The sequence below is a fragment of the Phascolarctos cinereus genome, unplaced genomic scaffold, assembly GCF_003287225.1.
Source record: "Phascolarctos cinereus isolate Bilbo 61053 unplaced genomic scaffold, phaCin_HiC Scaffold_726;HRSCAF=1367, whole genome shotgun sequence".
Lineage (NCBI taxonomy): Eukaryota > Metazoa > Chordata > Mammalia > Diprotodontia > Phascolarctidae > Phascolarctos > Phascolarctos cinereus.
The window spans coordinates 356,744,476-356,768,328 of NW_027556098.1; the positions used below are offsets into that span (position 1 = coordinate 356,744,476).

Here is a 23,853-nt window from a genome sequence, read left to right on the forward strand (position 1 = left end):
AAGTAACCAATGGAAAAGGATTAATATAATTTTTAACAATTTAGAAAAAGGCATAAATGGCATGCTTGTCAAATTTCCAGATAACATAAAGCCAAGAACGTTAAGATACGTTGAAGGAGAGTAAGGATTCAGAAAGATCCTGACAGGCTAAGGCACTATGGTTGATGATGAAATTTAGGAGGGATAAATGTAAAGTATTATCATGTCCAAAAAAAATCTGTTTCATAAAAATAAAGGTAGGGAAGTTCTGGCTAGACTGCAATGCATTTAACAGTGTGATAAGGTAGCTGCTTTGATCTTAGACTTAAGCTATTTCAAGGTCCTGCCCAAGACTAGTCAGATATGATAGCCCTGCTGTACTCTGCCGTGATCAGACCATATCTGGATTGTGGTGTTGAGTTTTGGGTACGATATTTTTGAAAAAAACATAGATAATCTGGAGAGCTTCTAGATAAGGGTCACCAAGACAGTAAAGGGCCATTAGGTCATGCTTTAAGAGAGATTGCAAGAACTGTGTTCTAGGCCTTAGCTCTGGGTGGGGTGCATAGCAGGTGCTTGAAAAATGCTTGTTGATTGTTTAACTATTAGAGCTGTTCAGAAGTTTAATGAACTATCTTAGGAAGTTGTGGGTTACACCTCCAAGGAAGTTTAGCATGGACTGGGTAACTTGACAAGTATGTTGTAGAGTGGATTCTAATTGTTCAGTTACAGTTTGGACAAGAAGATCTCTGAAGTCCCTTTAAATTGTGAGATTTTTGTAATTCTGTTAATTTTACCAAAGGCATGATTTTCATGTTTATGTTTAACTAGGGTAATATTTATTTTGATTATGTAATTTATAGAGTTTGGGGACATTTGCAAAAAATAAGAATAAGAAATTTTAGAAACAAGAATTTAATTTTATTTATTTTAATAGTATTTCATAGACCTTAGCAGGTTTAGCTTAAAAAGACCCGGGTCTGGGGAAGCTAGGTGGCACAGTGGATAGAGCACTGGCACTGGAGTCAAGATGACCTGAGTTCAAATCCAGTCTCAGACCAGACACTTGACACTTACTAGCTGTGTGACCGTGGGCAAGTCACTTCACCCCAATTGCCTCGCTAAAAATAAATAAATAAAAATTAAGAAAGGCCAAAGTCTCCCACTGCATCGTGGGCCATCTCCAGTTGTCTTAATCTGTATCTGGCCACTGGACCTGGATGGCTTTAGAGGAGAAAGTGAGGCTGGTGTCTTTGCATAGCCCTCCCTCACTATAATCTAATTCACTTGCACATGGCATCATCTTTCTGATGTCGTGGTCCTCTTGGAGAATGAAGGACAAACCACAACCTGTTAAGCAATTTGATATAGGTTATATATGTACAATCATGTAAAACATATTTCCCTGTTAGTCACAGTTGTGAAAGAAGAAACAGGCCAAAAGGAAAAAGAACATCAAAAAAATAAAGTGAAAAAAGTATGCCTCAATCTGCATTAAGAGTCCATCAGTTCTTTAACTGGAGATGGATAGCATTTTCCATCCTTTATAATTGGCTTGGATTATTGTGTGGCTGAGAAGAGCTAAGTCGTTTCTAGTTGATCCTCGTACAGTGTTGCTGTTACTGTGTATAGTGTTTTCCTGGTTCTGCTCATTTCACTTTGCATCAGTTCATATAAGTCTGTTCAGGTTTTTTTTAAATCTTCCTGCTCATCAAAAAATAAGACTTTAAAAAAATAAATATTAATGAGCTCATTTGAATTGGGATTCGTTTTTTTAAGTGAATGTTTTGATGTACTGGTGTACTTAAATCGCAAGAGTAAGTTTCTAATGTCACAACAGGATCAAGAGTTTTATCTTTTTTTAAACACATTTTTTCACTCCAAGTTCCCTCTTTCCACTCTCCTTTTGCTACCCGTTTAAAAGGCAAGCAGTGTGATATTGATTATTGATGTGAAATCATGCAAGACATTTCCATGTTAGGCAAGTTGCAAAATGGGGGAGGGGGCAAAAATTAGATCAGAGTAGCTAAGACTTTCACTGTTAATCATCATTGTAACATTGCCTTTACCATGTACAGTGTTCTCATTTTGCTCACTTCACTTCGCATCAATTCCTGTAAGTCTGTCCAGGTTTTTCTGAAACCATTCCCCTAATCCTTTCTTATAGCACAATAGTGGCACATTACAGTCATATATACCACAACTTCAGCCATTCCCCAATTGGTGGGTATCCCCTTACTTTCCAATTCTTTGCCACCGCAAAAAGCTGCTGTAAGTATTTTTGTACAAATCCATCCTATTCCTTTTTCTTTGCTCTTTTTTGGATACAGATTTTGTAGTGATATTACTGGGGTGAAAAGCCAGTATATATTACTGTATACAGTATTCGTAGCCTTTTGGGCATAGTTCAAAGTGTTCTCCACAATGGTTGGACCAGTTCACAGCTCCATCAGCAGTGCATAAGTATCTCTGTTTTTCTATGTCCCCTCCAGAATTTGTCATTTTCCTTTTCTGTTGTGTTAGCCAATCTGAGAGGTGTTAGGTGGTACCTCAGAGCTTTTTAAATTTGCATTTCTTTAATCAGTAGTAATTTTAGAGCATTCTTTCATATGATTATGGATAACTTGGGTTTTGTTCTTCTGAAAACTGCCTGTTCATATCCTTTGACCATTTAACAATCTGGGAATGGCTAATGGCTCTTATTTTTATAAATTTGGCTCCATTTCCTATATATTTGAGAAATAAGGTCTTTATCAGAGAAACTTGCTATAAAAGTTTTCCCCGGTTTCCTACTTTCCTTCCAATTTTGACTGCATTGATTTTGTTTGTGCAAAATCTTTTTAAATTCATATAATCAAAATTACCTACTTTACTTCGTGTAATCGTCTCCTTCTCTTTGTTTGGTCATTAACTCTTCCCTTATCCATAAGATATGACAGGTAAAATTTTCCATGCTCCCTTAATTTATATCATCACATTTATGGCTAAATCATGTATCCATTTTGATCTTATCTCGATATAACAGTGTGAGATGTTGATTCGTATTTATTTTCTACCAAACCACATTGTAGTTTTCCCAAGCAATTTTTGTCAAATTGTGAATTTTTGCCTCAAAGTCTTTTTAATTCTTTAGCCAGTACCAAATTGTTTTGATGATTATTGTATCATGGTATAGTTTGACATCTGATAGTACTAGGCCCCCATCCATTCTATTCTCTCTCCCCCTCCTCCCATTTTTCTTTAAGGTTTTTGACCTTTTGTTCTTCCAGGTGAATTTTTATTTTTTATAGCCCTATAAATTCTTTGCTAGCTTGATTTGTATGACTTCTAATAGTTTATTTAGGTAGTTCTGCCATTTTTTATTATATTGGCATGGTGTTGCTTCATACTGTTTTACTTTATGTAACTAGATAGACTTTGTATTTTCTTATTTGGGCATATATTGTGTGTCACCCTAGTTGATTAGTTAGCTTCTTAAGTGCAGAGAATGTTTTGTTTTCATCTTTGTTATCTCCAATGCCAAGCATGGTATTATAGCTATTTTTTTTTTGTCCATACCTGTGATTTCATTGGTAGAAGGAACTGCCTGCCATAGCAGAATGGCACCTCTCATATTAAGTGACAGAGTTGCCTTGGGCACTGAGAGGTTAAATAACTTACTCATAATCATTCAGCTATGTGTTAAAAGTAATATTTGAACCCAGGTCTTCCTGACTGACCCCTTCATCCCCTACATTGTAAGAAAAATTTGATTGCTGTCAATAAGCAATTTAAGATTTGGAACATATTGGAACATAAAAAGAAATACGTACAAAGAAGCACTTTATGAGATGTGTCATAATGATTTCATTTCCCCCTGTAGGTATATAATACAGTACTTTGGGGGCAGAATTGTTTCAGTCACTACATTTTTACTCTGAGTAAATTTTTGTATTTTAAAATTTTATGTTGTGTTTGTAAAATTACAATTGGAATTAGCTAGCAATTGGAATTATTTTTTATCATTTGGTAACGGTGCATTAGGGCCATTAACTGTAGTCCCAAGTTGGAGATCATTATAATTCTATTTCTGCTTCTTTATTTGGATAAATTACAGTCCTGATCTGATATTTATTTTTCATATAATTAAAATTTCCTGTGGTGACCTCTGTGACTGAAAATGGGCAAGCAGAGCATTTAGACTTAAAGTCACTTTAACCTGATATATAAAGCTGATCTTATAGTTTTCCAGCCACTGTTTTGTCAACTTTAAAGCACTTGTAGATTATACTGTATTTACTATGTTATAATGTACTGTACTGTAGTCAGAATCCTTTTGGCATTGTATTGCATGACATTTTCCACATAACATGAAAATTTTAAGGTATGTTGTTAAGGAATCAAGGAGTTTTTAAAATTATTATAGATAAAGCTGGAGTTGTCTGGAGTATTTATTACAACTTCCTTTAAAAAAGTCCTTCAACAATTCTGTTAATTTTTTTCAGTTATTTTTCTCTCCTTCCTTAAACTAAAATGGTTAAAATCTGATTTTCTGTATTAAAGTGCAAAAATGTAACTTTAGGCAATGCCTTCCCTCCTTTTCATGTTAAGAAATTGGGAATTTATTATAGTTCATTCGTTTCAGTTGTGTCTGACCCTTTGTAATCCCATTTGGAGTTTTCTTGGAAAAGATACTAGATTGGTTTGTCATTTCCTTCTCCAGCTCATTTTACAGATGAGGAAACTGAGGCAAGCAGGGTTAAGTGACTTGTGCAGGGTCATACAACTAGTCTGTGTCTGAGGCAGGATATGAACTCAGGAAGACTCTTCTTCCTGACTGCAGGCCCTGGGACACTCTATCCACTGTGCCGCTTAGCTATCCTTATCCTCATTTACAGATGAGGAAATTGAGGTAGATAGAAGTTAAGTGACTTGCCCAGGGCCACACAGCTAGTAAGTGTCTGAGTCCCATTGGAACCCCAGGTCCAACATGTTATCCCCTGTATTACCTAGCTACCTCAAAGTTTATTATAGGCTTATTTAAACTCTGCATTACTAGATTTGATTTAAATGTGTACTTTAATTAAGATTGGGCATGTATTTCTGAAAGCCTTTGTATGATTTTAGAAATAAAAATGAAAAGAGCCAAATTGTATTAAATAATTTGCCCCACAGTAACACTAATAACAGTCCTCAAGTACTGCCCAGCAAAAGTCATTGGTTATAGGCAGTTAGCTGATAAGTGTAAAAGCTGCTAGGGGGCTCTGCAGAAAAAGACAGCTGGCTTTTGTATAGAACTCTATGGTTTTTTCCCCCTGTAGCTCTCTTAAATCTGATACTCTATGGCTCTCTTGATCTCTAGAGGGTTCTCTTCCTGTTGAAAGCTTTTCCTGTTGCAGGTATTTTGCAGACTGGCTAGCTCTTTGTTGTTCCTGTCCCTATTAATTACATAGGTTACTTTTAAGGTAGGCACAAATGCTTGAACTTTTTTGCAAAAGGTATCTAATAGATACTGGTGGATTAATTTTAACCATTTGTGTTGTGAAATTTTAAATTGAGAGGGACATGTTGATTGGCTGCAGTAACTAATGACCTCTTCCCATGACATCACATACCTAGTCAGGGAGCAGTAATCCAGAGCTGCCTTTTTTATCTTCAAGAATTGTATAGCATCTTTTTTTTTTTTAAAGTGGGACTTACCCACTTTATAAAATAAAATTGGTAAGATGAAGGCTTAATTTAAAAATCTGAATTTTTGATTGTAAATAAACATAGGGACAGTTTTTGCCTTATTTGCTAAAAGGCTAAATTTAGGCAACCATTGATTTAACTAAGGCTGGAAAAGAGACTTGCACATTTTTTTTTCCTTGGGTTTCCCAATCAGGATTCTGTTTGCTACCTTTTCTTTTTAAAAAAATCTTTAAAAAATGTTTTTATTGGTCTTTTGCTTTTTTATGTAGCCATAGTTTCCCTGCAGCCTTTCTTCTCCTACCCTTCCCAGAAAGACATCCATATAACAAATAGTATTTTTTAAAGACAAAAGAGGACAAAAATCAAGATAACTGATCAGTAACTAAAAAAGCATAGATATATGTGCAGTGTACATTTCTGTGGACCTTTCATCTCTGCACAGAGGTGTATTGGAAGTGTCTTCTAATATTTCTTTTGAGCCATACTTGTTTTCAATTTTGCAACATTATATTTTTAGCACAGTTCTTTGCATTTATATCACTGTAGTCATGTATATTTTGTGTGTTTTTCATTTAGGTTGTTGTAGTCATTGTATAAAAGCCTCTGTTTAATTTCCTCTGCATAAGTACATGTAGATCTTTACATGCTTCTCTTTAGTCATCAAATTTGTCATTTCTTAGAGTTTAGTAATATTGCATTGCATTCATGTACCAGTTTATTTAGCCATTTTCCAGTTGATAGGCATCTACTTTGTTTCCAGTTCTTTACTATAACAAAAAGTGCTACTATAAATATTTTTTTCTTATTAGCCTGCTTGTGGCTTAATAAGCCCTTGGGGTATAAGTAATAGAATCTCTGGGTCAAAGGTTATAGGCATTTGAATCACTTGATTTGCATAATTCTAAATTGTTTTCCACAATTATTATACCAATTAACAGCTCCACCAACAATGCACTAGTGTGCCTCTTCCAACAAACCCTCCAGTCTGGTTCATTTTCTAGGTCTTTATAGAGGAATTGTGAATGAGATCTTATCTGCACTTCTTCCTCCTACTCTACCTGTCCTGGCTCTACCTCTTAGCAGTTGTTTCAATTTAAAGTCGAAGTTAAGGCAGCTAGGTGCATAGAGGGCTGGATTTGGAATCTGGAAAACATGAATTCATATCCTGCCTCATTACTTAACTAGCTTTGTAACTAAGCAAAACTTTTATGAACCTCAGTTTCCTTAACTCTAAAATAGGGGTAAAACTGGTGTCTTGCCTCACAGGGCTGATAATAAAAAGATAATATTAAAATATATTTATTTTGTGTACTAAATATAGTATATTTTATAGTAAATGTAATATGTGGTATAAATGTAAAGGACAACAAAGTGCTTTGCAAATCTTAAAGCTTTATATTAATGTTAGCTATGTTATTTTATTATGATGATTTGTCAGCAAAGCCTGCACTTTGCAAAATTTTAGATAAATTAAGCCATCATCTAAATTTTAATTGTGTAAAAATAAATATCATTGTTTAGTATTCATATAGGAAAAAGCCTATTTAAGCCAATTTTTTATCTTATAGGTTTGTAATATACCCTTGATGATTTGTAAGTTTGACATTAAAATGTTTAACATCAAATTTACAAATAATTGCTATATCCTCCAAGCAGTTTAAGTAGAATATTTTCTAACAGAATTGTTGCTCTGCTTCATATTCTTCAGTTTGAAAATAATTCAGTGTCTATGTAGTATGTTAGATTATTTCATTGTAGTTCAGAGAAATCTGCTATTTTAGGACTCATTTTGCAGAAAGGTTTATTGTTTTGAAAGTTGTTTTTTCACTTTTCTACTAAGAACTGCTAATGAAATATATTTTAATATAGGATTTCGAGAAGCAAATTGTCTGTACTTTACCCACTGGCCTCTTTTATTAGAATGAATGAGTAAAGGAGTGCTTTTCTTATTCAAAGAACTTAATCTGGCACTATAGTAGTATTCCATTTCCATAAATCCTGAAAGGAATAAAAGTGCACAGAAAATTTGTTTCCATTCTAAAGACATCATTTGCTAAATTTCTAAAACTGTTTTATACTAATTTTTTTTCCACTTTTGAATGATAGCTGTAACTGCTGTAAGTTTTCCTAACTTCATTTTCTATCTTTTCAAGAAATCTTTTGGATTCTGGAAAAACTCAAAAGTAGTATAGCGGAAATTAGGTGTAGAGCAGCATTTCACAATTCATAACCATACAAACTCCAGTTGGGTAAATGGTCTAGATAAAAATGTCGCATCATAAGCAAGTCAGAGAAGAAAGGAAGGAAATACTTTTTTGTAGCTATGGGTAGGGGAAGAATTTATAGAGATAAATGATAGAGCAGTTTACAGAAAATATAATTTTTATTTTTATTACATAAATTTTTATTTATGTAATTTTTATTACATAAAATTAAAAGTTTTTACACAAACAAAACCAATAAAGCTAAAATTAGTAAGGGAAAGAGGCAACTGGGAAGAAAAATTTTGCAGCAAATTTCTCTGATGAAGGTTTGATAGCCAAGATTACCTGAGGAACTTATTTAGATATGTAAGAATGATAGCCATTCTCTACATAAATACTCCAAGGGTATGAATAAGCAGTTCTCAAAGGAAAAAAATCCAAGCAATATGAGAAAAGTGCTTCAAATCATTCTTAATCAAAGGGATGCAAATTAAAACAACTCTGAGATTCTACCTTACAACTATCAGTTTCAAAAAGAGGACAGAAGTAGAAAAATGATCATTGTTCAGGGAGTTGAAGGAAACTGGATACACTGGGGCACTGTTGATGGAGCTGTGAATTGCTGCAACCATTTTTGATACAATCTGGAACTATGGCCCAAAAAAATCACTAAATTATGCGCACTTTTTGCTCCAGTGATACTGCATAGACCTCTGCTCCAAAGTGATCAGAGAAAGTAGAAAAGGACCAATATACACAAAAATATTAATATCTCTTTTTGTACTGCTAAAGACTGGTATCTAAAGTGATGTTCGTTAATTGGGAAATGGCTGAACAAATTATGGTTTTGTGATGAAATGGTGTTGTTCCTTGTCAGTGATGAAAGATGGTTTTCAGAGAAAACTGAGAAGACTTGCATGAACTGAGGGAGAATGAAAAACAAAAAACTTTGAAAGACTTAAGAATGTAGATAAATTCAGTGATTAATCAGGATTCCAGAAGTCTGATGAATAGTACCTGCCTCCTGATGGAGAGATGATAGACCCAAGATGCTGAATAAGAAATATGGTTTTGGATGTGGTCAGTGTAGGATTTTATTTTACTTGACCATATATATTTGTTATGAGTTTTTTTTTCTTTAGCACTGGTGGGAATAGGATGGAGAAGGGGATAGGATGATCAAAAAATATAGAAGAAAAGAAAAGAGGTGTTTGAAGCTTTTTTTCCCTAATGCACAAAAGAAAACAAAAGAATGGCCAGAAGGAATCACAGATAAGTAAGACAGCTTTTAAAATTACTGTTGTTTATTTTATCTTTAAAAGAGAGTTGGCATGTAATAAAGTTCTGCATTTACATGTGTTCAATCCTTTTATTATACTACTTACATGGAACCATCCATCTTACTTGGTTGTGAATTCACAATAAAAAAAGTCTTGTGTGAAATTTTTTTCTAGCATTTTCCATACTATCTAAAAAGACAATAATAAACTTCTCAGGGTCTTAATATTTTAAAGCAAAATATAGGGAGTTACTGGTCATAACCTTAGGTTATTTAGTTAGACTGTGTTGACAGTCAAAATACAGTGTGAGAACATGCCAAAAAAATGACATTCATCAATTTGTTTCTTCACTTGTGCAACACAAGTGTAATACAAAATTGGCTCAGGTGGTTTAAAAACAAAGTGAAAAACATGATTAAGTTAAATATAATTTGTGTGCCCTCAATGCCAGTGAGGTATGTATGCTAAGGCCAGTATTGCACTTTGGCTTAAATATTTCTTTTGCATAGTTAATGTGTTATCACAGTCCTTTTTTTTATGACCTCTGATCTGTAGATCCATTCTGTGTTTCTACATTGAAACTTCACTAATTTAGGTTGATTGATAGGGGGCTAATGTGAAAGAATTTAGAAAAAGAAATGGAGTTTTATTTCTTTGAGGTACATATAGCACCTTGCAGTTGAGATAACCTCATGGATTAGCTTGCTTAGTGAATAGATCATTTCTGTGTTTTAAAAAAAAATTACTTTGTACCGATATTTATTTTTATATCACTGGTGTCCTACTGTATTCCTTCCCTTTACCCTATACCAGAACTGTTGCATCCTGTGTAATAAAAATCTTTTAAGAGTAAGAAAAAAATTCTGCACATCTCAATGACATATCAAAAAAGCCTAATATAATAATGCATTGTACTATATAGCTGTGGTCTCAGGTCTTACAAAGAAGGGGGGAAAGATGACATGTCACAATTCTCCCACTTTGAGGCCAAGCTGGTAACACTGCTTTCTGCTTATCACAGCAGAGACAAACAGTGACAGAACTTCACTACTTTGTTTAATTGGCATTTTAAAAAATGTTATATAAGAGTTTAATTTCTTCTGATGCAGATTTCTCATTTAATGTGGTTTACATGTTAAATTTGCAATTTTCTTTTCTGAGTTTCCCTAATTGGAAAAGATGTATAAAAATCAAGGTAATTTCTTTTCAGCTGTGTACTTTTTGAAATGTGTATGTATTTTTAAGATCAAAGTTGCATACTTTTCTGCTGGCTGCATTTGCTCACAATTTTTTAACTGATGAACCTATAATTAAATGACTTCTTAAAGGTCTTAGAGACTGAAAAAATATTTTTAAAAAGGTTGTTCTTGTCTCATTTTTTTAGAGGAATCTTGGCCTTTTACTTTTTTATGTATTTTATTATTGATAGTGATAAGCTGTGCCTGTTTTCCAACAACCATATTAACTTAAGTTTGTAGAGAGCCTCAACACCTGATTAGTTGCAGGGTCATGAACTTTGATCATCTAACATGTCCCGGCTGTCTTGGTGAAGGGAGAGTCTTTTGTTGACCTCACAGATCCTTGCAATAATTTATTGATATAAGTAACACAGAATACTTTGTGTGCGTTCATTGACTTTCCTAATTGGTGTGTTTATTGGTTGGTGGGTATGTTGTATACTATTAAAAATTTAATAGACATTAGACTAATAAATATTGAGTGATTTACATATAAAAATATAGTTATGTTTCATGTTTTTTTTTCTGTTAAAGTACAAGTAAATAATTGCAGTTTGCGTAGTTTTAATGAAGAAAGTAATTTATAAATTAATCCAGAAACTATTTAGCCATTTAATTACAGCTGAAATTCAGACCTTTTCTAGAATAAAAGGGAAAAACAGTGTATCTTATTTGTTTTGTGATGGAAAATAAACATCTCATTAAGATTTTAAAATACTAGTCAGGAAGACTTTTTCCTTCAAAAAAATTTTTTTTTCTTCAAAAGTTAGTAGTAATAGCTTACTATTATTTATAATGTACTTTGAATACATTATACAGATACTTCTATTTTACAGATTAGGAAACTGAGGATCAGGGAGATTAAGTTAAAGGCTAGTACATAATTAAGCTGAGGATTATACAAGTCCAATGCACTTTTCACTATATCATGTTTCTTCTTAGATGCATTTGTAAGAGAGATAACCTATTTATAGGCATATGCTTTAGCTTATTGTATTCTATTCTTTGTTTATCTCTTTATGTCTATATATATTTTTAATAAGCAAGCTATTTCTTGTATATTCTTTTTTTTTTCCAGACCCAGTTTGCCTGACAGAAAATGGAATGATTTTATTTGTTTATTATGGAGTGGGATTATTTTGTTGGGTTTTTTTTAGCCTAGGCTTCTAATAATTAATTTTTTTTGGTTTTTAAAAAAAAAGTTTTTAAGGCAGTTGGGGTTAAGTGACTTGCCCAGGGTCACACAGCTGGTAAGTGTCAAGTATTTGGTCTGAGACTGGATTTGAACTCGGGTACTCCTGACTTCAGGGTCGGTGCTCTATCCACTGTGCCACCTAGCTGCCCCTCTAATAATTTTTGAATATTTTATTTTTTCTATTCTAAAATTAACAAACACCAATAAAGAAGCATCTCTATATACAAAGTAGAGTGAGTAAAAGAGGATTTTACATGAAACTCTTGAGTCTTTATTACTTATAGCTTGGTTTTTCATTTTAAGTATATGACAAATTCAATTTATAACAGATTAATTCTGATGAAAATATTTTTTATATTCTTTCTGTGCAGTGGTTTTACCTATCTGTATCAGAATATGTATGACAAATCTGTAAGAACCTCATAAGCAAAAATCTATCTTAAATGTTTTACTGTTAGTTCTGAATCTTATCATTGTAATTGCATGAGGAATGATTTCTGGATACTATTAAGTCTTAGACAGCCCTTTTCAGCAGCTCAAACTTTGTGTCATCAGTTATGACCTTTTATAACACTTTTAAGAAAACATTTCACACATTGACAAATTACCACCTTCTAGACTGCGTTGAAATTTTTAACCTTTGTCATATCTTGAACCTTTGTCATATCTTGATTAAAATGATCTTTGTATAATAGATTATTTGGTAACCAGCGTGGTTAGGAAATAACTTGTTTTGTTTAACAAAATATTCTAGTTTTATAGAGCATCTCAGATAGACATTGTGAAGTACCCCTTTTCAGAGAATTAGGATACAATAAAATAAGCTAAACATTGAAACTGTCATCAACATAATTCAGCAATGTTTTCATTGAGATTATCATAACATGTTGGAATTATAGAGATTATTGTTTGAGCTTCTTTTATAATTGTATAGGTTCAAAAATGCCTGTTAATAGAGAATTCCAGCTAATTATTGGATAAGAGAATTTAGAGGGGCATCCTACCCTCCTTACTCCTAAGAAAACAAGCTGCTTTCTTGACTGCGCTACAATCAGTACAGCTATAATGGGGCATATGCATTCCTAAAAGTCACCATACTATGCAAAATTGAGCAGTAAAAACCACAGGGCTTAAGGAAAAAATGGGGTTGGACCACAACATTCAGAAACATTGTAAGTCACACATAAAAAAGAGAGGAACCTAATAATAATAACACAGCTTTTTGCATGTTAAATGGTTGGGAAATCAGTAAATATTATATAAAATAATGAAGGTGTCTGTCTTCCTTGGGCTGCTGCTTGTCATCTGCCCCAGTTCTCAGGGGGGCTGGGCTGTCAAAGTTAAAGGCTTCTGGAGAGACTGGGCCTCAGCTACCTGAAACTCCAGGAAAGGTGAAAGAAGGAGGAAAAAATGAGGGAGGAGTAGTATGTTTGTAGGGACCAACCCTCCTCTGTCCTCAGCTCCTACTCCATCAGAAGAAGCTTTACAATGAATATGGTATTTTACCCTGAGAACATTTTACCCTGGTTTTCTTGTGAAAAAAGGATTGCAACTTATGAGTTATGAAGCGATTCTATTTTCTGAGTTCTTGAGGAAAAAATTGAGAGGCAAATGAAGTAAAATTTGTGTTAATGCTCAGATTTCTCCCCTAATATATCACTTGAATTGTAGCAGGTTCTCAATTTTCAAAACAAGCATTATAGCAGAATTGACTATATTTGTCAGTGATAATAGGCATCCTTTTATTGGTCCAGGCTCAAAAACGTGTTGTGCTTTATTTTTTGTGTACCCTTGCCTTACATATTCAGTCACTCATAAAGTCATATTGATAATTTTCTTTGAAATGTCAACTTTATATATTTTTCATTCTATCTTTGTTTTCAAAATCCTAATTTAGGCCTTGTAAGCTTCTACATTTACTATGCCACCTGTTTAATTATCCTTAATACGTCCCTTTGTTGTCATTCTGTTCCATTTGCAAAATCTTCAGTGGCTCTGGGCTTGATTTCCCAACTAAAACTTCTCCACACATACCTATTCATGGTTCTGACCATGACTTTTCAACTATTCTTTATGTGAATTAACCTCTTTAGGTGGAATTCAGGTATTCCTTGAGTATGCCATGAATATACTTTCTAAATTACCACCCATCTGTCATATGTTTTTCCTGTAGCCTGGAATGTTTCCTCATTCCCCTAACCTGTTTGGTTATCATGCCCATATTTTGAAGCTTAATTAGCTCAGTTCCTTCCATCTAATCCAATAAACAGATGTATTGAAAGCAAGGCATTGTGGATACAAAGACAAAAAACAAAATGAAAAATAGACTTTGCCCTTGAGCTTACATTCTATTAGAGGAAACTACATGTGAAGAGATAAATATATACATGATAATTTAAGGATGAAAACAGCACTTTACTGCTAAGAGGATAGGGAATGGTTTCCTGTAGAAGGTAGAGCATGAATTGAGCCTTGAAAGAGGTAAAGATTTCTAAGAGGTAGAATGCATTTCAGGAACTAGGGGCAGCTAAAAAGAAAGTCACCAAGGCTGGATATTAAAACCTTCCTTGACCTTTCCAGCTCTTATTAATCCCTCCAGTCACTGATTCCTATAGCCCTTACTGTCTGTATCATTTGTTTGGCATCTGTCTTTCCTGACATTGCTTTTTTATGTATATAGTATTGTCTTCTTCATCTAGTGGTTACCTCTCTGGCATCTTGACTCTGGAATACAGTCAAGAACAAGAAAGGAAATGGGAAGGCCTCTGAACAGCCCAAAGAAATGTCATAGGTGACCATCTGTGACCACAGGAGAGCCAGTTGGTCACCCGGAGAGCCTACTAAATTTTGTTTCAAACATATTTCCCCAAAATTGGTTTATCTAGTTTCTAAACCCAAAGTCACTTAGAAGCAACTAAGGTGGTACATATAGTGCTCCGTAGGATTCAGAAAAATGACTTTTAATTTCAGTTATACCGCTACTTATCTATATCACAATAGGTAAATCACCTAACATCTGGGCATTAAGCTTCTCATCTGTAAAATTAATAAAACTGGTTTTTATGACCCTTTCAGCTTCAAAGTTTCTCTAGTATTAGAGGCAAGAACATAACAGCCGGAAAGACAGTGAAGGACAGACAGAAAAAGCATAGAACATACATAAGAACTCAAAAAGTATAGCATCTCAATGCAGAGGACCTTCTATAGACAGACCTAAGGAATAAATCCCTGAAGTCATTAATAGATTTAAACTTAGCAAGGGTAAGTTACTTGCACATTGTTAGTACTTAACTAACCCAGATCTTCTGGGTCCAAAAGTTTACTGTTCTTTTTTGATATACTACTGGGTTCCTTTTCTCTTTAGAAAAAAAAAATTCCTTCTCAAGTGATTAGAAGGTTTTGGTATTTATTTCACCAAACATTGATCACTTATGTGGGTAGTATTATAAAGTAGTAATTTCTGTTCCTTATGATGGTAAGATAAGTGGCATGTTGGCATGTTCTGGACTGCAAACTCTTTGGGAGCAGCATATTTATTCTTGTTGTTCGCTGCAGTGCCCACATACATAGTAGTAAAGAGGCAGTATACTGTAATGAACATCAGAAGACTGGAATTTTAGTATCTAGTCTTCCGTTTACTAGTTGTCTTGTGATTTGATAAATGACTTATTTTTTCTGAGCCTCAGTTTCCTAATCTGTAAAATGTAGATGAAACTAGTTATATCTGCTTTATGGAGTTCCTCTTTTTTTAAGATGCTGCTCAAGCATTACCTTTTTCACAAAGCCTTTGCTGATTTTCGAACTCCTGACAGTAACTTCCCTTTCAGACTACTGTATAGTACCATTTTGTATATATTTGTACTTATTCACTTCATATTTATTAAGATGGATAAGATTTTTTACATTTAATTTTTTATTTTTTTTCCCAATTACTTGTAAACAGAAATTTTTAACATTTGTCTTTTAAAATTTTGAGTTCTAAATTCTCTCCTTGAGAAGGCAAGCAGTTTGATATAGATTATACAAGTGCAGTCTTGGAAAACATTTGCAGTGTTGTAAAAGAAAACACAGACCAAAAAACACCAAAATAATAAAGTACCCTTCAATCTTATTCAGACTTAGTTTTTTATTTGGAGGTAGATAACATTTTTCATGATAAGTCCTTTGGAATTGTTTTGGGATCATTGTATTGCTGATAATACCTAGGTCATAGGGAGTGGGTCATCATCCAGTATTTCTGTTACTGTACAGGTACAGTGTTCATATGGTTCTGCTCATTTCACTTTGCATCAGTTCAAGTCTGCCCAGGCTTTTCAGAAAGCATCCTGCTTGCTTATCATTTCTTATAGCAGAATAGTATTCCATCACAATCATATGCCAGAACTTGTTAGGCCATTCCCCAATTGATGGGCATCCCCTCAACTTCCCAATTTTTTGCCACCACAAAAAGAGCTGCCAAAATATTGTTGTACATCTAGGTCGTTTCCCATTTTCTTTTATCTCATTGGGATACAGATGTAGTAGTGATGTTGCTGGGTCAAAGTGTATGTAGTTTTATAGCATAGTTCCAAATTGCTCTCCAAAACAGAATTTACAGCTCCACCAGCAATGCATTAGTGTCCCTATTTTTCACATCCACTCCAACATTTATCACTTTACCTTTCTGTCATATTAGCCAATCTGTAAGTGTGAGGTGGTACCTCAAGAGTTGTTTTAATTTGCATTTTTCTAATCAAAAGTGATTTTGAGTGTTTTTTCATATGGCTAGATAGCTTTGATTTCTTCTTCTGAAAACTACCTGTTCATATCCTTTGACCACTTGTCAATTGAGGAATGACGTTTACTTTTATAGATTTGACTCAGTGCTCTATATATTTGAAAAAAGAGGCCTTTATCAGAGATACTTGGTATAAAAATTTTTCCTTCAGTTTCCCACTTCTCTTCAAATCATGGCTGCATTGGTTTTGTTTGTGCAAAAACTTTTTAGTTTTATGTAGTCAAAATTATCCATTTGGCATCCTGTAATGTTCTCTTTCTCATGTTTGGTCATAAATTCTTCCCTTAGCTGTAAATCTGGCAGATGAAATATTCCATGCTCCCTAATTAGTTTATGATGTCACACTTTATGTCCAAATGATGTACCCATTTTGACATTAACTTGGCATGACAATAAGATATTTTTCTGTACCTAGTTTCTGCCAGACTGCTTTCCAGTTTTCCCAGCAGTTTTTGTTAGTGATTTTTTTTTGTGGTCCCCAAATCTTGGATCTTTGGGTTTGTCAAGCATTAGACTGCTATGCTCATTTACTACTGTGTATTATGTAAGTTTTTTAATATGTATTTGTTGACTCCTATCTTAATGTTTGTACTTGTATCTCCAGATAGTAGTTGCTTAATAAATAGTAGTTGATTGTTTCTTCCTTTTGAAAAGTGATCTTCTTGAGAGAAGTGACTGTTTTTGTCTTTCTTTGTGTCCCCAGAACTTAGCACAATGCCTGGCACAGAGCAAGCCCTTAATAAATGCTTGTTGAACAGTTGTTAACTTTTGTACTATGTGCTATCCAGGGTTATAAGGATCAAAAGATATGATGTTGACAAAGCACTTTGTACAGCTGTAAAGCACTATATAAATGGAAGCCATTACTATGGTAGCATGTGATTAAATAAATAGATTAACAGAATTGAAATGTAGTTTGGGGATGAATAGGAGATTTGTGTTTTGAAAACACTTTAACCAAGACAAATTTTATAATATCTTTATTTTTTTTAAACAACCAAATACTTAGTTTTATATGCTCTTTCTCAAATGCTTATGTCTATAGGCATAGACTGTAACAACTTCCTCTTGATTTAACTGTCTAGCTTTCCTATAATTGCTTGCATGTTTTTAGATTCTATGACAATCAATTCAATTATATTTGAATTAAGCCATTTTTGTAAATAATCTAAATTGCTGTGGTAAATTGGATATTTTTACTAACTGTAATATGCCTCCTAAAGTGTTTGGTTTATCCTCAGGAGTGTTTTGGATACTAAGCAACTCTTGATTAAATATGGTGTAAAAGCTGCAGTGCATTGACGTAGAACATTCACTGACCAAAACCTGGCCTTGAATTTGAAGTATAAAATTGTACAAGGTTAAAGCAGATAAATCTTTAAACCTTAGAAAGGGCACTGAACTTGGGCCTGAGTTTGAGTCTTAGCTGTACCACTTAATACATGTTACATTGAGCAAGTCACTTATCCTTTCTGTACCTCAGTCTCCTCATTTGTAAAATTACAAGGTTGCACTAAGAAGCCTTCTTATTCTGAACCTGTTAATGCTTACTCAGTGTATATAGTATCAGTTGAAAACATTAAAGAAGAATAACTATCTTAGGGGTCAAGGGATATTAGTTAGAAACAAGGTTTGCGGGGAGGGCTTATTTAATGTAAGAATGAGGGATGGGCAAATAGTACAATTTTTATAATAGAATTCAAGTTACTAAGTCATTTTTAGTACAGTATCAAAGCAAAGTGTTCTTTGCACTGAAATGGGCATAGAGTAAAGTCTTAGAAAATAGCTTTGGCTACTGAAATAAATTTGATAGATTAAATGGGTTTCCACTCAAGCACTGAATAATTTTAAAAACTTTTAATAATAGTAATTCTTATTTGATTGGCGCTAGAAGGTATCTTAGAGACCATTTAGTTGAATCCCCTCATTTTGCAGATACGGAAACTGAGACTGAGAGAAGTGACTTGTTCAAGGTCACTTCATGAATCCCCTCCCCAAAGTTATTATGCATATCAGGCATATGATATTAAAATAAATTTCTGCTGTTACTTAATTGTGTTATCAGTTCTAGTATATATCAGGTTCCACAATGCTGGAGATAAGATTTGGTTTAGACAATGGTGTAGTAGAAATGAAGGACAATATTTCCATTTTGTTAAAATTAGTCATCCTAAAAAAATCAAAGTGGTCCTAAGTATGGTTTTTTGTGCATATTTTTCAGAGCATTATTCTGAGTTCTTTCTTATGCATATTGGGGACTTGCATAAATCTGTTTTCTTTAACCTAGGTTCCCTTTTAACTTTTTATTGCTCTGTTTGAAATAAACAGGTATAACATTAGGTATCATTTAGGCTTTTATAATTAATAGTTTTTCACTGAGAGGATATGTTGTTTTAGTGATGAGGAATTGGGTACTATAATTATGTTTCCCCTTCAGATATTTCTCCTTAGTTTTTTAAATAACCGCGTATTGGTTATTGTGTATTTTCACACATTTGGGTTGAAAAAGGCAACCCTTGGGGGTGGATGATGCCAAAAGACATGATTTCTATTTTCTTTTTTGTTTTTTTAAACAGGTTGAACAGAAGGCTGGTGCAGTTTTTGATGAAATTGCAGATAAATGTAAGTACTACTTTAAAAATATGGCTTTAAATAATTTTTTAAAGTATATTAGCTGGATTAGTTGCTGGATTGTTATAGATAGCTAATTATTGTAATGAGCAACTTGACCTGCTATTACCAGTTTTATTCAAGCAATTGAGTCGGTTTACATGATAAGCAGATTTTATAATTAATATTCATAATTAATCATCTATAATATATTTGTTTTTAGTTGGTTAAATGTATTTGCCAAGGTCACTCTTTGAATTAAGGATGGTAATATTTTGGGAGAGATGAGAGTATCTTAGAATGTCTTGTAGTTTTCTAAGTCTGGATAAAAAGGTCATTATTACTTAAATAATTGTAAGTAAAAGCTATAAGATCATAGGGTTATAGATTTAGTTAACAGGCATTTGTTAAATGCTCACAGTGTGCTAACACTGTGCTAGATATTGGAGTACAAAGCAAAACAGAGCTGGAAAGGGCCTTAGAGATCAAGTCCAGTCTCATTTTACAGATTAAGAAGTTGAAGCTTAGAGAGGTTCATTGACTTGTCCAAGGTAACACAGCTAGAAGCTGTTTTGAGGTGGAGTTTGAACATACATCTTCCTGATTCCATGTCCAGGGGCAGCTAGGTGGCACAGTGGATAGAGCACTAGCCCTGGAGTCAGGAGGACCTGAGTTCAAATGTGGCCTCAGACACTTAACACTTACTAGCTGTGTGACCTTGGGCAAATCACTTAACCCCACTGCTTAGCCTCACCCCCCCCCCCAAGTCACAAATCTGATTCCATGTCCAGCACCCTATCCATGACTTGGTAGTGCATCTCATCTTCTGACTAATCTGCTTATTCATTTTTTTGAGCAGAAACTTAGGAGTTGTAGCCTGTTGTTTTCAGTTAGGTTTGAGAGAGGAGTACAGAAGGACAGGGGAAGAGAGGTTTATATAATATTATTAATCCTATTATATTACTCATTATTAATCCTATATATCAAGATTGATTTTTTATTTTTGGGAAGTCTAGAATTCTATAGGAATTGAGAAGGGAAAAAATAGAACAGAAAGTAGAAGCACATAAAAGATTGACCTTACTTTCTTGAAACTTAAAGTGGCATCTTTTCCTTGTGTGTTACCTATAGTTATAAATATAAAAAATGGATTCACAGGCCTGTTTTATGTCTCTGTGTTCCTAAATGCTAGATAGTCACAAGCTTAATTTCCTACTACTTAAGAAAATGTGTGTCTTTTTGCAATCACAGGGCAAGTGTGTTTATAAATTACATGTCATTCAAGTGTTAGGGAACCTATGAAATCAGTCCCTCTCAATCAGAACACAAAATTGCTTCGCTGGAACCTCAGCATATTCAGTTTCCAAACAAATACTTCTAATAGTCCCTTTTATGTCTTTCTGGCTTATAACTCAAAGATTATTAGTTATTATTTAGAATGTTGATTTTTGTTTTTTTAACAAAGAATATAACACTGTGAAGCCAAATTAAATTGTAGAACCAGTTTGACTTCTTTGTAATTCTATTTTGTGGAATTAAAAAAAAAACAACACAGACCACTTAATCCCACCCTATAAAAATCACATTTATTTTTATGTAAATTGGTCCTTTATTGATAGTTAAAAGGTAAAACCTTTGTATGGGCAATTACCCCCCAAAACCCTTTATTGTTAGAGCCTTATCCTTGTATGCTTTAGATGTAATTAATTAATTAATTGATTTATGCTGCTCTTTCAAAATGAAAAAATTTATATCTCAGGGTTAAAAAATGTGGATAGATATTGAGACATTCTTTTGAAAATATTTTGATCATCTAAAGTTTGAATATAGAGGCATTCTTGATGTCTTTTCATTTTATTTTTCAAAGGAGAAAAACTGTTTCTCCTTTCTTGTGGAAAGTAGTCTCTCTTTTAACCTGTCAGATCTCTTTTAGCAACATTCCTGACTCATTGGATTTAGTGCCTGAAAAAGCTTTAATTATCTCCCTTCATTTTACAGATGAGGAAACTGAGACCTACAGATCTTAAGCTAGACAGAGTAGGTGGTTTCAAAGTGAAAATTCCTTTTATACATGTTAGTAACAAAAACCTGTAGGAGCCATATTTATTTGGTGAGTCATAATATGATGATTTATTTGTGTATCTGTAGGAAATGTATTCAGGGTTCCAATTTGGGATACCAAGTACACATCTTAGTTGGATGAAGTTGGGGGTGGGTTTAAATAATGATAGGGTCTCTAAGGAGTGAAGAAAGAAAGAGAGTGCTGAAAATGAAGCTCTTGGGGCTATCCAGGAGAGAGAGAGAGGAGAGAGAGAGAGAGAGAGAGAGAGAGAGAGTGTGTGTGTGTGTGTGTGTGTGTGTGTGTGTGTATAAATAAGTTTTGGATTGCTTATGTTACATTTTTATTTTTTTAATTGATTTATTTTGAATTATCAACAATCACTTCTATAAGCTTTTGAGTTTTAAATTTTTCTCCCCCTCCCTCACTTCCCTCCCCAAGATGGTGCACAATCTGATATAGGCTATACATATACATTCCTATTAAACATATTTTCACATTAGTGATGTTGTAAGTAAGAATTAGAACCAATAGGAGGAACCACCAGAAAGAGGAAACAAAACTCAACAGAAGAGAAAAAATAGCAAATAGTATACTTCAATCTGCATTCAAACTCATAGTTCTTTCTTTGGATGTGGATAGCATTTTCCATCATAAGACCTTTGGAGATGTCTTAGATCCAATGCAAGGATCTAAGTCTTTCAGCGTTAGTCATCTGCACAACATGACTGTTACCGTGTATGATGTTCTCCTGGTTCTGCTCTCAGTCCATATAAGTCTTTCCAGGTTTTTCTGAAGTCTGCCTGCTCATCATTTCTTATAGCATAGTAGTATTCCATTACATTCATATACTACAACTTGTTCAGGCATTCCCCAGTTGATGGGCATCCCCTCAACTTGCAGTTCTTTGGCACCACAGAAAGAGCTGCTATAAATATTTTTGTACATGTGGGTCCTTTTCCCATTTGTATGATCTCTTTGGGATACAGCCCTAGGAGTGCTATTGCTGGGTCAAAGGGTATGTGCATTTTTATAGCCCTTTGGGCATAGTTCCAAATTGTTCTCCAAAATGGTTGGATCAGTTCACAACTCTACCAACAATGCATTAGTCTTCCAGTTTTCCCACATCTTCACCAACAGTTATCATTTTCCTGTTTCATCATATTGGCCAATCTGATAGGTGTGATGTGGTACCTCAGAGTTGTTTTGATTTGCATTTCTCTAATCAGTAGTGATTTAGAGCATTTTTTCATTAAGCCATTATAGATGGCTTTAATTTCTTCATCTGAGAGCTACCTGTTGATATCCTTTGACCATTTATCAGTTGGAGAATGACTCGTATTCTTATAAATTTGACTTAGTTCTCTATATATTTTAGAAATGAGGCCCTTATCAGAGACACTGGTTGTAAAAATTCTTTCCCAGTTTTCTGCTTCCCTCCTAATCTTGGTTGCATTGGCTTTGTTTGTGCAAAAACTTTTCAGTTTGATGCAATCAAAGTTATCCATTTTGCATTTCATATAGTGTTTTCTGTCTCCTGTTTGGTCATGAATTCTTCTGTTCTCCATAGATCTGATAGGTAAACTATTTCTTGCTCTCCCAGTTTGCTTACAGTATCAGCCTTTATATCTAAATCATGAACCCATTTTGACTTTATTTTGGTATATGGTGTGAGATTTTGATCTATGCCTAGTTTCTGTCAGACTCTTTTCCAGTGTTCCCAGCAGTTTTTGTCAAACGGTGAGTTCTTATCCCAGAAGCTGGGATCTTTGGGTTTATCAAATAATAATAGATATAATAGATAACTGTAGTCATTGACTACTGTGTCTTGCATACTTAACCTATTCCACTGATCCACCATTCTATTTCTTAGCCAGTACCAAGTAGTTTTGATGATTGCTGATTTATAATACAATTCAAGATCTGGAATGGCTAGGCCACCTTCCCCTGCATTTCTTTTCATTATTTCTCTTGATATTCTGGACCTTTTGTTATCTATGTTACATTTTTATAACTGACATAATTGAACTCTTCACTATATCTGTAATTTTATCAGTGTGGCTACTCTTTGGAACCTAATCATATCTTCTGAACCTTTTAGACTTGTAAAACTCTTGTTTGTTTCCACCAAGAATAGGGTCTATTTAATGTGCTAGAGGTTTTCCTTTAGGTCTTTAAGTATTTCAGTAGGTTACATTGCAACGTGGCTGTCTGTCTTTTATCCCTTGTTGTCACTATTATGACAAACCCACTTCTTTTTCAGACAGCTCATATTTCCTACTACTACTTGTGAGGAAGTCCTTGTTGGTTATGTGCTGAAGTATGTTTTTATTAATTCTTTATCTCTTTTGCTGTTGGGGTCACCTCTAGTATTTTATCCTTTGGAAATGGTGGCATTATATGTATCATTTACAATCATAGGGTATCCTTGGAACAGTTTTGTGACTAGGATAATTGAAACTTCTTATAGAGTTTGAATGGTGACATAGCCACAAAATGAATTCTTCCCTTGAGTGTATAACTAAGTGAAAATGCATTGTTTTCAATCTAAGTAAGCCTTTAAATTGATGGATTGTTAACTGATTTATAGCACTTTAAGTCTCCCAGATAAGTAAACATTGGATTTTAGTTTAGTTTTATTGATATTCTTGGGTTTTTTTGTTTGTGTTTTTACACCACAGTCATTTCCTGATATGCTCCCTAGAATCCTCCTTTATAACAAAGAAAACACAGTCAAACAAAACCAGTCAGCACTGAATCTGTCAGTGTTTGCAAAAGTCAGCATCCATAGGTTCCCTCATATTGAGAGGAGGGAGGTTATGTTGTATTATCTGTCCTTTG

At 33.9% G+C, this 23,853-nt stretch overlaps 1 protein-coding gene across 10 annotated transcripts in view; it reads left to right on the plus strand.

Annotated features, from left to right (window-relative positions):
• The window catches only part of ZMYM4 (zinc finger MYM-type containing 4), a 130,693-nt gene that overhangs the window by 17,009 nt on the left and 89,831 nt on the right, over positions 1 to 23,853 (plus strand). For all 10 annotated transcript variants that reach the window (XM_020983698.2, XM_020983704.2, XM_020983700.2 and 7 more), the window contains exon 2: positions 18,920 to 18,965. In XM_020983698.2, coding sequence (XP_020839357.1) covers positions 18,920 to 18,965 — 46 coding nt within the window. The remainder of the gene's footprint in view (positions 1 to 18,919; positions 18,966 to 23,853) is intronic.